This window comes from Syngnathoides biaculeatus, chromosome 10 (assembly GCF_019802595.1).
Source record: "Syngnathoides biaculeatus isolate LvHL_M chromosome 10, ASM1980259v1, whole genome shotgun sequence".
Taxonomy (NCBI): Eukaryota; Metazoa; Chordata; class Actinopteri; order Syngnathiformes; family Syngnathidae; genus Syngnathoides; species Syngnathoides biaculeatus.
Window position 1 is genome coordinate 20,187,501 of NC_084649.1, and position 14,757 is coordinate 20,202,257.

General features: G+C 45.0%; 1 protein-coding gene across 1 annotated transcript in view; it reads right to left on the reverse strand.

Annotated features, from left to right (window-relative positions):
• stab1 (stabilin 1) overlaps positions 1-14,757 on the reverse strand; it is a 61,989-nt gene that overhangs the window by 24,038 nt on the left and 23,194 nt on the right. The window contains exons 32-47 of the mRNA XM_061831928.1: positions 13,408-13,512; positions 13,147-13,281; positions 12,930-13,058; positions 11,001-11,054; positions 8,815-8,928; positions 7,384-7,579; positions 6,980-7,075; positions 6,860-6,905; positions 5,376-5,455; positions 4,885-5,010; positions 4,708-4,781; positions 2,596-2,667; positions 2,380-2,499; positions 2,229-2,276; positions 1,763-1,843; positions 501-647 (exon numbers count right to left, since the gene is read on the reverse strand). Of these exons, the coding sequence (XP_061687912.1) occupies positions 501-647; positions 1,763-1,843; positions 2,229-2,276; positions 2,380-2,499; positions 2,596-2,667; positions 4,708-4,781; positions 4,885-5,010; positions 5,376-5,455; positions 6,860-6,905; positions 6,980-7,075; positions 7,384-7,579; positions 8,815-8,928; positions 11,001-11,054; positions 12,930-13,058; positions 13,147-13,281; positions 13,408-13,512 (1,623 nt within the window). The remainder of the gene's footprint in view (positions 1-500; positions 648-1,762; positions 1,844-2,228; positions 2,277-2,379; positions 2,500-2,595; positions 2,668-4,707; positions 4,782-4,884; positions 5,011-5,375; positions 5,456-6,859; positions 6,906-6,979; positions 7,076-7,383; positions 7,580-8,814; positions 8,929-11,000; positions 11,055-12,929; positions 13,059-13,146; positions 13,282-13,407; positions 13,513-14,757) is intronic.

Consider the following 14,757-nt stretch of genomic DNA (forward strand, 5'->3'; position numbering starts at 1 on the left):
CCGTTTCCCTCCCACATCCCAAAAACATGCAACATTAATTGGACACTCTAAATTGCCCATAGGTATGATCGTAAGTGCGACTGTTTGTCGATGTGCCCTGCGATTGGCTGGCGACCAGTTCAGGGTGTCGCCCGCCTCCTGCCCGTTGACAGCTGGGATAGGCTCCAGCACTCCCCACCACCCTTGTGAGGATAAGCGGTGAATAAAATGGATGGATGGATTTGTTGATGTGTAGTTCTGTTTCAGAGTGCCCGCATCTGGAGTTGAGTGTGTTTATGAGTGTGTGTGTTTTTGAATGTGAGACTATTTCACAGCGCACGTTTGTGATTATGTATATGTAAGTGTGTGGTGTGTGTGTGACAAATATGTGTGAAGTGTTTATGCACATGTGTTTGCTTCGAGAGAGTGTGTATCTGTGTGCATGTATGAATGCGTGTTCTTGTAGGTGTGCGTTTGTAGATATGTGTGTGTGTGTGTGTGTGTCAAGGCGAGCGCGAGACCTGCCGCAGACTGAATTTCAGCATGTATCCAGCGGTGGAGACGGCCTGCTGGGTGCTCTGGAGGTCGCTCAAAGTCAACTTTTCGCAGGCGACGACGTGGTACCCCACGAGATCGTGGAGACGGCCGTACATTTTCCAGTCGTTAACCTGCGCACGGAAAACACACACAAATGCCGACGCACCCAAGCATACAAAAGATGCAGACGCACGAGCAGAGGAAAAAATGTCAGAAGACTGATATAGACCCGGAACCCAAACGGGAGCGCGGCTTCTGAGTTCCAGTGTCATAAAAGGTTGTCAAATTTGAACTCCGGCGGCTTTTCGTTAAGTAAAGAACTTCTATCGATTGTCTGACGACCGCGTAGATCGGGGGTGCTCAATGCGTCGATCGCGGGAAAAGACGTCAGCCGATGTTCCCTCTAAACTGCGCAATTGTGCACCCCTGATGCAGCCTCTTCGCAGATACTCTGCATTGCGTGCAAAAATTAATAATAATCCAATGCAAACTGAAAGTATAACATCCAGTTATTCAGTTTCTGGCATTTTGCAACGTGATTCAATGAGTGAGGAATGACTGGTTGTTACATCATATGGCACAATTCACATCTGTACTGTAAAAAAATGAAAAGAAGAATCCACTGGTTTCTTTTAGGCAGCAAACGGAACTCTCCCCCACACTCCCTTTTTCCTAGTTTACCTTACACCCCCCCTTTAAGATGTACACTCCCAATTACAAACGTTATAGTACTTATTGCAGCCCATCAATGTGTGTAATAATGACAGCGTCAATCACTGCCGCTTTAGTTAGCAACACAGTCCGGGCAACGTAGAGCAAAGACGAGCTAGACGCGCTTCTTATGTTTACTTTCAATATTAATGGAGAAAGTTAAAAAAAGAAACGTCGTTTTAAGATGCAACGACTGTTGTATGTGAATAATCGTGGAAAAAGTGGTTGAACTGGACGAGATTTCCTCTTTTTCCGAGTGGGAAAGGTCTGGTCCCAAGCCAAAGTAGAAAGTGCAGGATGAGATGGTGGGTCATTTTTAAAATTCCGCCTTGGCACAGCCTGATCCCGGATGATAGCACAGACAATGCAGTGCGCAAAAAGCTAATTCTGTATTTTAAAGATAGGCAGCAACATAACATTAACCTTAAAACAGTTTGGGAGCATCGTCAACCCCCGCCCCACACACACACACACACACCCAAAAATAGATCTTGGGTAAAAAAGTCTGGGCAGCCGTGGCGTAGATTGTACGTACGGTGGAATACATGTCGCTGTCGTCCACTGGGCTGAAGATGGTGAACGGCCCGTCTCCGTAAAGACTCCGAGCGTTTGACATCTGCAAAAACAGAGACGCAAACAAAGAAATGAACAAGAAGGCAAAAATGACGTGCACCATTCTGTCATTGTAAATAATGTTTCAATAGATTTTTTTTAAATATAAAGTGATACCTTGACTTTAACTTGTTCCATAGCAATTTATTAGATTTAACGATTTCCCTACAAAATGAGTTGAAATGCCGTTAATCCGTTCCAGACTAACACACCGCTACAGATTTATTTTTTGTTCTGTGTATTCAATAAAAAAAATAACGTCCACTGTATTCTATGAGAAAACATGACGACAAAAGCTGGAAGTCGCCACAACTGTGTCTTTAAGAGTGGCGTGTGTGAGCGTCTGGATGCGAGCTGTGGCCTACATCATTTTTTACCACTGAACTCACAGAGAGCATGTAGCGGAACAAAGCGTTCTCGGGGTTCCTGAAGACCTCCTGTTGCGACGACAGCAAAAAAAAAAAAAAAAAAAAAAAAAGGACGTTATGTGATGGTGGTAGGAAGGCAGTAGGAGGCGCCGTTGCGGTTCACGTGACTCACGGCGTTGGTGTTCCCGCGGCATTCGATACCGTCGCCCACGTGGTCTCGGAGACACGTGCAGTTCCTCTGCCCCAGGCCCAAATACTCACATCGGGCGTACTTGCTGCAGCCGCCGTTGTTCTGCGCACGCATAAACGGAAATTAAACGAAGCCAAGGATGAAGAGCAGCGGCGCTATCGACTATAAGTGGGAGATGATTTGTTCCGGCGCACATACTGTTCTGCACGGGTTGCTTGGAAAACAGAACTTGCCAGTCCCTTGGAAGCCCATCTGACACCTGCACGCCACCTGAGTGGGGAAAGGAAGCAGACCCAACGACGGCAATCAAACCTTCAAGCAGGCTAATCTACAATATGTTTTGGTTTTGTTTTTTTGTCCTCCAACTGGGCACAGTATAAGACATCCATGCATTTGCCAAGCCGCTTATCCTCACAAGGGGTCACATGGGTGCTGGACCCGATCCCAGCTAATTTGGGGTGAAAGGTGGACTACACTTATATGTACAGTGAAGAAAATAAGTATTTGAACACCCTGCTATATTGCAAGTTCTCCCACTTAGAAATCATGGAGGGGTCTGAAAGTTTCATTGTAACGATTTATTTGTGTGAAACAGCCGCAACTAAGAATTTGAACACCTGAGAAAACCAATGTTAATATTTGATACAGTAGCCTTTGTTTGCAATCCCAGAGAAAAACGTTTCCTATAGTTGTTCACCAGGTTTGCACCAATTGCAGGAGAGGTTTTGGCCCAGTCCTCCACACAGATCTACTCTAGATCAAACAAGTTTCCAGGCTGTCGCTTACAAAAACAGAGTTTCAGCTCCCTCCAAAGATTTTCCACTGGGTTTGGGTCTGGAGACAGGCTAGGCCATTCCAGAACCTTGATCTGGTTCTTACAGAGCCAGTCCTTGGTTTTCCTGGGTGTGTGCTTTCATGTCGAAAGAGCCAGCCACGACCCGTCTTCAGTCCTCTGACTGAGGGAAAGAGGTTGTTGTGCAAAATCTCACAATACATGGCCGCGGTCATCCTCTCCTTAATCGGGTGAAGTCGTCCTGTCCCGTGTGCAGAAAAACACCCCCAAAGCATGATGCTCCCACCCCCGTGCTTCACAGTAGGGATGGTGTTCATAGGATGGAACTCATCATTCGTCTTCCTCCAAACACGGTTAGTGGAATTATGACGAAAAAGTTCCATTTTGGTCTCATCTGACCACAAAATGACTCCTCTGTATCATCCAAATGGTCCTTGGCAAACATAGGACGGGCCTTGACATGTGCTGGTTTAAGCCGGGGAACGTTCCGTGCCATGCATGATTTCAAACCATGACGTCTTAGTGTATTCCCAATAGTCACCTTGGAAACGGTGGTCCCAGCTCTTTTCAGGTCATTGACCAAGTCCTGTCATGTAGTCCTGGGCTGATTCCTCACCTTTCTAAGGATCATCGAGACCCCTCGAGGTGACATCTTGCATGGGGCTCCACTACGATTAGCTTCTTCCATTTTCTAATGATTGCTCCAACGGTGGACCTTTTCTCACCAAGCCGCTTGGCAATTTCTTTGTAGCCCTTTCCAGCCGTGCGGAGTTGTACGATTTTGTCTCTGGTGTCTTTGGACAGCTCTTTGATCTTGGCCATGTTACAAGTTTGAGTCTTAGTGATTGTACGAGGTGGACAGGTGTATTTATGCAGCTAACGACCTCACACAGGTCCATCTGATTCAGGACCCCGTTGAGGGTCAGAATTCTAGCTGATAGACAGGTGTTCAAATACTTATTTGCAGCTGTATCACACAAATAAATCGTTAAAAAATCCTACATTGTGATTTCTGGATTTTTATTTTTAGATTAATCTTTCTCACAGTGGACACGCACCTACGATGAAAATTTCTGACCCCTCCACGATTTCTAAGTGGGAGAACTTGCAATATAGCAGGGTGTTCAAATACTTTTTATCTTCACTGTATATGTGTCGGTGTTTGCGTTCAGATATTCATTCATGCCTTGAAGGCATTGGTATACTGATGCTAATTGTTAGCCTGTGCGACAATTGAATTTCCAATTATCTTCATGCTAGCGGTACGTATATGGTTGTTTTAAATACACTACTGTTTTATATTTAGTTGAGCCCCCCTCCAAAAAAAAAAAAAGCCAAGCTAAAAAAATTAAGATGGTCACTCATATCTCGAGCCGCCATTGTAAATGTTTCTAGAAAGGTCAAGTTAGACACGTTAATCTTTAAAGGAGCGAAAATGATTGAAAAACGCATTCCCAGCCCTTGATCGGTTGATTCACTGATTGACAAATGAGTGAGAAAACGAGGCAGGGTTTTACGGTGTCAGGTCCAGTTCTGATGCAGTCGGCCGACTTGTGGCAACCTCCGTTGTTGACCAGGCAGCCGTCTGCCTCTGAAAAAGGTCACACCAGGTCAAATCCAACTTCATCTGAAAAGTCTGCATTGATAAGTCCAAGTTTTTGAGTCTTCCTGTCAAAGTATGTGGACGCGCTTACCCAGGCAGACCACGCCGTCGCCCGCGTAGCCCTCGTTGCAGGTGCAGGTCCGCACGCCCGCCGAGACTTTGGAACAGGTGGCGAACTTCGAGCAGCCGCCGTTGGACAGGCTGCACAGGTCCACCTCTGTACGGGGACACGCACCATCAGCAGGACCAGAAAGAGGAGGAGACAAATTTCAGGCGGCAGGAGGAGGATCACTAGAAGTGAGAGGAAGTCATAGAAGGAGGTGGAAGAAGTACAAGGAACAGTAGCAGGAGAGGTTGGAGCAGGACACGTACTGAAAGTAGAAGTATCAGATGTCAGTGAAGAAATGAAATCAGGAAAAGAAATAGAACAAGTAGAAGTAGGATTACAGTACAAGTAGTAGAAGTACAACCAGAAAGAGTACAAATAGGAGTAGCAGAAATACAGCAAGTAGTGGATGTAATAGAAAGTCAAAGAATTATTAGAAGTAGTAGAAGAAGAAGTACCGGAGTCGAATGGGTTACCTTTGCAGACGGTGCCGTTGCCTTGGTATCCGGCGACGCAGACGCAGGCGGCGGCGGTTCCCTGCGGCACAGTGATGCAGCTGCGGCACGCGACGACAACGTGTCGTGTTTAAGGCCGTCCGACTTTGCATTTCAACACGAGCGCGTGCGTTCACGGGCCGAGGGCGATTTGGGGTCCTTCGCGAGGCTCGCAACTTTTGCGGGAGGAACTCACGAATACTCTCACAAGATTGCAAACTCGCAGCCCAGATTCGGACCTCCGACCTCGAACTGCGAGGCGGATGGGTCAACCGCTCTTTCACATCGCGGCACCTTTTTAAAACACTTTCAATACTTTTACATATACAGCACACTACAAGTGCAATACCAGCAGATTCACCTATTTTTGGATTTTTTTCCAATGGACCTTTCCGACCTGTCAATAACTCGTACAAAAATAGCCAATCAGATAGCTGCACTGTCTAAACCCCTGGCTTGACACGCCCCTCTCGCCATATTGTCCCACAACCAATGCTGGTGGCCAGTAGTGTGTGCTCGGAAAAGTTAATGTTACGAAGAAAATTGTCCTCAGATCCGCTTGGGGAATGCGCAATTCTGATTAAAGATATCCTGCTGGGTTTATTCATTTTCGAAAGCCTAAAACACAGTTGACGAAGCGTTGACGATGGATTAAGGCTAGCGGAAGAGTGCACGTACAACTAAATATGGACAATATCGACAAACACTAGGCTGTATGTTCGAAGCTAAGTGAGGGAGAAGTATCATCTCTGAGTTTGATTGAATTATTATCAGTGCTTTATACATTACAGGAGAACAACTTTCACTTTGTTAGCGTATCACTGACCTGCCGAATGAAGTGTGTCACGTTTTATGCCGAAGAGTCGGGTTAGGGATCTGTAAATGCGCCACGTCATGCAAGAAAAATGTCTATTTGCCAATTTTTATCACGTCCGACTTTTAAGACAGGAAACTGGGTTCCATTACGAGCCAAGTCAAAAGAATCCACCCACTCACTTCTAAAGACTACAATGATACTACTCGTGATCATTCCAAGTAAAAAGTACTCCCCCTGCTTTACGCGCGCAGTACGATTCCACTATTTTATCCTGTTGGATTACAATATGACGTTTGTGAGGCGGCAAACATTTTTTGCGTCGATCTCCAACGTTTCGCTGCAAAATAAACATACCCCAATATTATCTGGAATATGCAACAGAGAATCGACTTCAAACATGTTCTGTTCGATCGCCATGTTGATAGCTTGTGGGACATGGCCAAGGAGGCGGAGCTTAAGATCGCCATCGGAAAGGACCATTGTTTGTTTTTTTTGTTTTTTTTTTTTTGGTGAGGGAACAATCCCAAATTTTCCATTTTCTAACGCCACAAACGACTTTGATGCCATATCAAAAGGAGGCGTCGGGCGGAAATATTGGCGGCAAAATGGCGCCAAACACGTGCACGCATACACAACCAATAGAACCTACTTGGCGTTCTCGTCACACACTCCTCCACAGGCGTCGTCCTTGATCTCTGCCGCACACACGCAAGATGATGGGCGGTTACATGTACTGTAATTGAGTTGTAGGCGTGTGCGCGTGCCTCACCGATGGCGCACGAGGCCCCCTTCCAGCCTTTGTGACACGCACACCTGCCGCTCCCTGACAAGCCGTCGTCGCACTTCCCGTGGTCGCATTCGCACTCTGCAATGCAGACGCGGGCGCCGAGTCGGTCATAAACACGCCCATCAAAATGTTCACGCGTACGTGCGTGCAACACACGCATGTGAGATTCAAAAGGTGAGTAATAGCTTTCCTTTGTTTGACTTATTTTTACACTTTAAAGCGTGTGTCGGTGCACACGCACAAGTGTGACTCTCACTTTGTGCACTTGTTCACGCGTGTATATTTATTTTTGTTTTGTAAATATTGTATATTGTTGAATGACGAGAAAGAATTCAAATTCTGATGTGCGATTTGTTATCGAAAAAAAAGGACGTAACGCTCCTTACTGGAAGTGCAGTTGACGCCGTAGCGTCCCGGCTCGCAGTCCTCGCAGTCGGTGCCGTGGAAACCCTCGAAGCAGCGGCACTCCCCGTTGCCGTGGAGACCGTCCTGACACTGGCCGTGATTGGAGCACCACCTGCCCACCTCCCCGGGGCATTTGTAGCACTCGTGGCCGTAGTAACCGGGGCAACACGACTGATGCTGTGGGGGGGGGGGGGACACACGTCAGGGGGGGGCTTCAGAGTCAAGAACCGCAGGTCATGTTGTCAAAGCAAGAGCTGTCAATAGTGGCACTAGTATAATAGAGGATAGTAGTTGACGATGATCAATCTTCCTCTAAAATGGTGCACGTCATATTCTTCACCAGTTGCCTTCTTGCCAATCCGGCCGATCACCGATGGGCGAGTTTAAAAAAAAAAGATAAACCGATCACAAAGATGGAGCGATGAGTCTATTTAAATGGCCTGTCCATTTACTGTCTATATGGACAGATTACAGTAATCCCTCGTTTTTCACGGTTAATTGGTAGCAGACCCAGCCAGGAAAAGTGGAAAACCGTGAAGTAGGGGTAAATGGTGTTTTTTTTTTTTGTTTTTTTTGCTTGTTGGTCCACATCGTCACGTTAAAACAGTATATATGTGCATGAATGAGAAGGGCGGAGGAGGAAGTGTGAAGCTGACATTTTTTTTTATTTTTTTAAAATAACTTTTTTGGCCATGTACAGTTCTACGTCAAGACAAGAGAGAAAGCTAATAAGAATCTACATTTTATATTCGAATATACTGGGAACTATGGTGACACAGAGCCCTTCAGTGACATTATTGATCAGATTGGCAAATTGTGACATTAAAGCCAATCAACCGATCAGCATAAAATGCTCATGATCGGCCGATACCAATATCAAACATTTCGTAAAGTCTAAATTTTACTCAACACCAGGGCATGACGTGTAATTCTTATCAAACTGTCTTTGTGGCAACTTTACTTGGGTAATTTGTCCTGAAAACAGCATGTTAGCATCAGATCAGTCCTCGTAAATTACCGGTAGCACCTCCGCGGTATGTCTTCAATCTGACTCTATCCTTTTAATATTGAAGTTATGTGATAGCATACCAATTGTTAGCATTTTCTAATTTGTCATTCCAATCACAATTTACACTTTTTATACTCAAGTTGCTATCTTGATACAAATTAGCGTACCGGCTATTAGCATTTGATAATTTTTCATTTGCAACAGTGGCCGAGGACAGAGCATGAGATGAAATTGCTCTCGCTGAGAATTGTTTTTGTACTCGGTGGGTTATCTCGCAACGTGCTATCATAGCATCTGATAGCGCGTTAGCATGTGCCTAATCACAGCCGTGCATCGAAGCACATGACGCTCCGACGCGGGTTTCTACCATTCTAGCCGTTAACCGTTCCGTAACGGTGGCTACCTTGGCCACCTGCAGACATTTGATCACGCAGCCTGGCATGGACTTCCTCCGGGACCCCACGCGCTTTCTGTAGCGACAGTTGGGCTTCATGTTCTCCGGGAACTGCATTTTGATCTGAGGTAAGACACACGTCAGAGTTAGAATCTTTCTGTCCTTGTCATTCTACAATCCACAATGACACGACATCGCATTGTCAGAATAAGCGGCAGATGCACGGGTCGTCATACTCAATTTCTGACACAGGGCTACGTGGTCGTTAAGGTTTCCCCTCAGAGGGCTGTTATGAATGGATGTGCAATCATGGAAATAATTATAATAATAAGATCACCCTTGTTTCTGGAGTGTCCTGTTTTATTTTTCAATGTCCCCCGCACTGAAGGTAAATTTGTTTGGACCAGTATAATGATGACAACAAAACTAGCAAACCATCCATCTGCTTATCCTCACGAGGGTCACGGGAATGCTGGAGCCAATCCCAGCTGTCATTGGGTAGGAGGTGGAGTACACCCTGAAATGGTCGCCAGCCAATCACAGGGCACAGGAAGACATACCACAATCGCACCGAGGGGCAATTTAGAGTCTCCAATCAATGCATGTTTTTGGGATGTGGACACAGGCTCGTGGAGAACGTGCAAAACTCCACACAGGCGGGGCCGGGATTTGAACCCCGCTCCTCAGAACTGTGAGGCCACCGCTCGACAGCTGCTTCACCGTGACGCCCAAAAGTAGTATTAGTTTATTTGAAGAGCTGATATCTCGCCATTTTTTAATGATTTTCTTGATAACACCCAAACTGACTTAATCAAGCTTTAGCTAATCAACTAGGACGTCAAATATTATAGAACCAACTGCATTTTTGTTGTTGTGCTTGTATTCTTTGGGTAACATAACTTTTAATGGCGCCAGATATTAAAATGAACAAAAAAAAAAAAAAAAAAAAAAGAGGAAACAAAGCGTGGTCGCACATTCTTTTTCATGACTGCATGATTGTCTCATATTGTTACACAGTTGAAGCTAAAAGTTGACATACAGTGTGCAAAAACAAACATTTCATTTTCGGTGCAGGTGAACTTTTACGAGCACTGTGGAGGAAAAAAAAAAAAAAGAAAAAATAAAAAAATCGCTGCAAATAGTAACCGGGAAGTGTTGTGTTCTGAGAGCTAGCAAAGCAAGTTGATGCCCCGTGTTATTACTATACCAACCATTGAGCAAACATAAAAATAAAATAATAAAAAATAATAATGTACAATGTTCAAGCGTTTGAGCCAGAACACACACAACAACACGACCCATGAAATGGACCGCGGAGATCTGATGCTTTTTTTTTTTTTTTTTTTTTAAACACCAAGTAGTACTTTTCAAGCAGCAAAGCTTCCCGCGATCTATCGACGGCGGGGGTTGGGGGTGGAACACGGAAGTTCGGGATTGAACAGCTGCGCCTCATAACGTACTGTATGTTGTTGTATGCTTAGTGGCTAATAATCAGTAATGATTAAAAGCTTTGCAAATTCCCCCGCTGATGAATGAGCCTCAACTGTGACAGCCGCAGCTTTATCCTGTCACGTTGACCCCGCGGGAGGTTAAAGAAGAACAAATTTGGGTGCGGTTTCTCAGTTTTGGTGCAGAACAAGTCACCATCTTGGCTCAGCTACAACGAATTGTCTGTAATGCTAAGCGCCGGCGACGTCAGTACCGGGGTCAAGGATGTTTCTTCCGCTTTTGGCTCTGAAAGCTGGCACATATCCAGATTTTGCTTGGATTTCAAATATGTTTTTTATTTTCAATTTTTATTTTCAATGAATGTCCAAAATATATGTAACAATAATATTACTACACATTGGAGGGTTGATTGTACATATGAATTTTGGGGAGAGTCTTCCTTCAAGTCTAAGTTCTCGCTCGTTTTTATTAAAATTAGGCAAAGCTCCAAGGTAAAGGTTAAAATAGCCTACTTACATTTAAATTGTTAAGGAAAGATCCTAACCCAAGCAGAGCGCTGCCGTGCCCGCGCACATTCTTTTTACTTCCTGTTAGTGTTCCATATGACATGCCAGTCATGCGCCCTTTCAGGGCGAGTGCTTGTCGTTTTCCTTCATTTTACTTCTATGCGAGTGCGCGTCACTTATTTTCAAGCCAACGCCTCCACCTCTACCAGCCGTCAAAACCATCATGACCGACAGACTCACCGGCTTGTATCTGTTGATGCAGCGGGGGGTTGCGTCGCAGGCGGTGCACCGACCCTAATGAAGTGAAACCACACAGAGGAGAAAACGCTGTGACAAAAGATGTTCATGATGCACAGACACCGTGTAAATCTACTTTGTTGTTGTTGTTGTTCAGGGTCATGTTTACATAATTTGATCAATACCGGAAAAGGCATGTCACATTGAATTTTCTTTTGCAAATCAATTATTTTAATAACACAGTGGTACCTCGGTTTTCGAACGTCTCTGTTTTCGTACAAATCGGTTTTTGAAGAAAAATCCTGAGATTTTTTTGCTTTGGTTTTCGAACGAAAATCGGCATTCGAATGCCTCGACCGGTTGACCCACGACGATTTGTTCTTGTGCTTTTGAACGCACCCCGAAAAAAACTAAGTAATACGCGACGCAACCAGTTGACCCACACATTCTTCTGGACGTGGACGTGTCCCGGTGGGGACATTTCTTTCTTCCATTTGAGCAATATTAACCCCCGATAATGGCTCCAAAGAAGGCAAGTGGAAGTGCCGGTGCGTAAAACTGTCGTCTTCAAGGATTTGATAGCCGAATACGAATCTGGTGTGCGTGTTTCTGAGCTATCGAAGAAGTACGACGTGGCGAAATCGACGATCAGCACCATTCTCAAACACAAAGATGCCCTCAAAAAAAGCAAGTGATGTCGCTAAAGTAGCAACCGTGTTGACTAGAGGCCGCAGATCTTGGAGGAAGTCAAAAAGTTGCTTCTTTCTTTCCCCGCTAAATGGAACGACATCCATAATTTTGTTGAATTCCATCACCCTCACAAAGCAGAATGTTGCAGAGCACTGCAACATTTCAATGACGTTGTTATGACCCAGTTCAGGAATGTGCTGTAAATACGCCAGAAACAGTCTACATGAAGTTCTTTCCTTGTTCAAAAGCGGGCGAGTCACCCCCACCGAAGACATTTGAAACGGTTGTTTTGCATTGCTTTTTTCTTTTGCTCCATTAACACAGTGGTTCCCAAAGTCAACCTGTGCCTGGATCCCAACCCTCAACTTTCACCTGTAGGGGTGGGGCGTGGCGCTGCCTGAATCACCCATCTGGGCTGGGCTCAAAATAGGATAGATAGGATGGGAGACATAGGAAAAAAATATTTTATTGTTGCTCTGTCTCAGACATCATGTCGCGGACCCCCTGGAAAGACGTTTTTCACCCCCTGGGGGTCCGTGGACCCCAGTTTGGGAACCACTGCATTAACCCTACCTCTAGTTGCAAGTTAATATTTTTGTACACGTGTAACTTTCTGTGCAAATAAAAAACAATTTGTCTGTTTTTTTTCCCCACCACATTATTGCTTGTTTAAAGTTATTTTGCACTTTTGTTAATAAAAAGAAAAGGTTTACAAGGCTGGGGGCCGAGTTGCTCCAGATATGGTAATGCACTCCTAACCTAGCATACTTGACTACTAAAGCATACATTTTAAGCAAAAAAAAAAAAAAAAAAAAAAAATTCTGAAATGATTTAATTATATAAATTATTTAAACTATAAATGTATTACTACTATGCAGTTTATTATCAGGAAAATCTAAAAAGAATGCTTTGAAAAACTTTTTTTTAGGCTTGGAACGCATTATTTCATTTTCCATTGATAGTAATGGGAAAACGCGCTTCAGATTTCGAAAGTTTCACTTTTCAACCGGCCTTCTGGAATGGATTGTGGTCGAGAACCGAGGCACCACTGTATCAGTATTTGAATGATTGGGAGTTATATTTCAAACAGTAATTGTTTGAGAAATTTAAAAAATGTATATTTTTCAAACTCGTAATGTCTTTTCAGTTGTGTTCCAAACGAAAGTTGATTAAATTATCCATCATTATTGATCAAATGATACGAAAGGTAGCAATGGCACCTGCTAGCATATTAGCACCTACATTGACTTGCACGGTGATCTCCTGCGAGCATCTGTTGCGACGGACCGCGAGGACCCGCGGGATGACCATTACGATGCCGTACTGCGTCTCCACGACGGTTTCATCCAACGGGACGTCGTTCACCAACGTCTGAAGGCCAAAAGAACGACAACAAAAATCCATTCAGAACTCACGACAATGGCAAAATCTCAGGAAGTCGGTGAAGGCGGCGTGTTACCTTGTTATTGGCGTCCAGGTGGAACTGAACTTGGTAGTCAGCTCCCAGGAGGGTGCTCTTGAGCACGCCGTCGTAGAGTTGGTCCGGGAAGAGCAGCTGGCTGCGGATCACGTGATACTTGAACACGTCGGCATCCTGCATTTGTTAGCGTGTTAGCATGTGATCGATTCTCATTTGTTGTCGTGTCGTACTAAGTATTAGCAGACTAACTGTTCCCACGTTAACGTTTGCATAAATTTTCACCGGGGGCAGGCGACGTACCAGCTGCGTGGTGTTGGTGTCGCCGAGGTACTGGCGCACGGCGGCATCGGTGGGCAGCAGGAGGGTGAAGTCCGTCTCCTTGACTTCCTCCGACAGGTTGTACATCTGCCGCGGAGGAGTTCAGTGCGGATAAGCGGGAGGCCTGCCCGGGCGCGACCCACTCATACGACATACTGCGTACAACAAACAAAAACACAACTACAAAGACCTCCGAAAGCATTCACACGAGCACAGACTTGCGTGCATCACATACACACATTTAACACAGACATGGCCAACCTCACCACTGTTTTATAAACTTTGACCTTCATCCTAGCAGAGACTCTTCTGTCACATAGAACACCAGACACCTTCCGCCAACTGTACTACCCCGGTTGGACCAGTTTCTTCACTTTCTTACCAAACTCACCATTGCTCTGGATTGTCGACCCCAAATTTTTGAAGTCGTCCACCCTCGCTATCGCTTCTCCCTGGAGCTTCACTCTTCCCCCACCGCCATTCCTCTCCTTTCCAGTGCTTGCCTCCATCTTTCTAATTGTTCCTCCGCCTGCTCCCTACTTTCACTGCAGATCACAATATCATCTGCGAACATCATGGTCCAAGGGGAATCCAGTCTAACCTCATCTGTCAGCCTATCCATTACTATCGCAAACAGGAAGGGGCTCAGAGCTGATCCCTGGTGCAGTCCCTCCTCAAATTCTTCTGACACACCTACGGCACATCTCACCTCTGTTCTGTTGTCCTCATAAATGTCCCGTACTATTCTAACACACAACATACACGCACAAACAAATGTGCATGCACACATACACACATCCAACACACACAATACACAGAACAGATGCACAAAATATGGGCACACACGTACAAAACATACAGACACGCACATTAAGCGAGAACAAAGCGCAGAACACACAAACTACACACACAACATACATGCAAAACAAATGCATACACACACATACAACACACACAATGCACACAGATACACGAAATATGGGCACATGCGTACAAAACATAAAAAAAACACACACAAACAGAGGACAAAGCGCAGAACACAAACTACACACGCAACATACACGCACAAACAAATGCACACACAAACTTACACTCATCCAACACACACAATGGACACAACAGATACACAAAATATGGGCACACACGTACAAAACACACAGACACACACAGAGAACAAAGTGCAGAACACACAAACCACACACACAACATTCACGTAAAAAAAAATGCGCACGCACACACACACACACACACACACCCCCAACACACACAATGACACTATAACATAAGCAAGCACACACACGTATACACATTTAAACACAACATTGACATGAA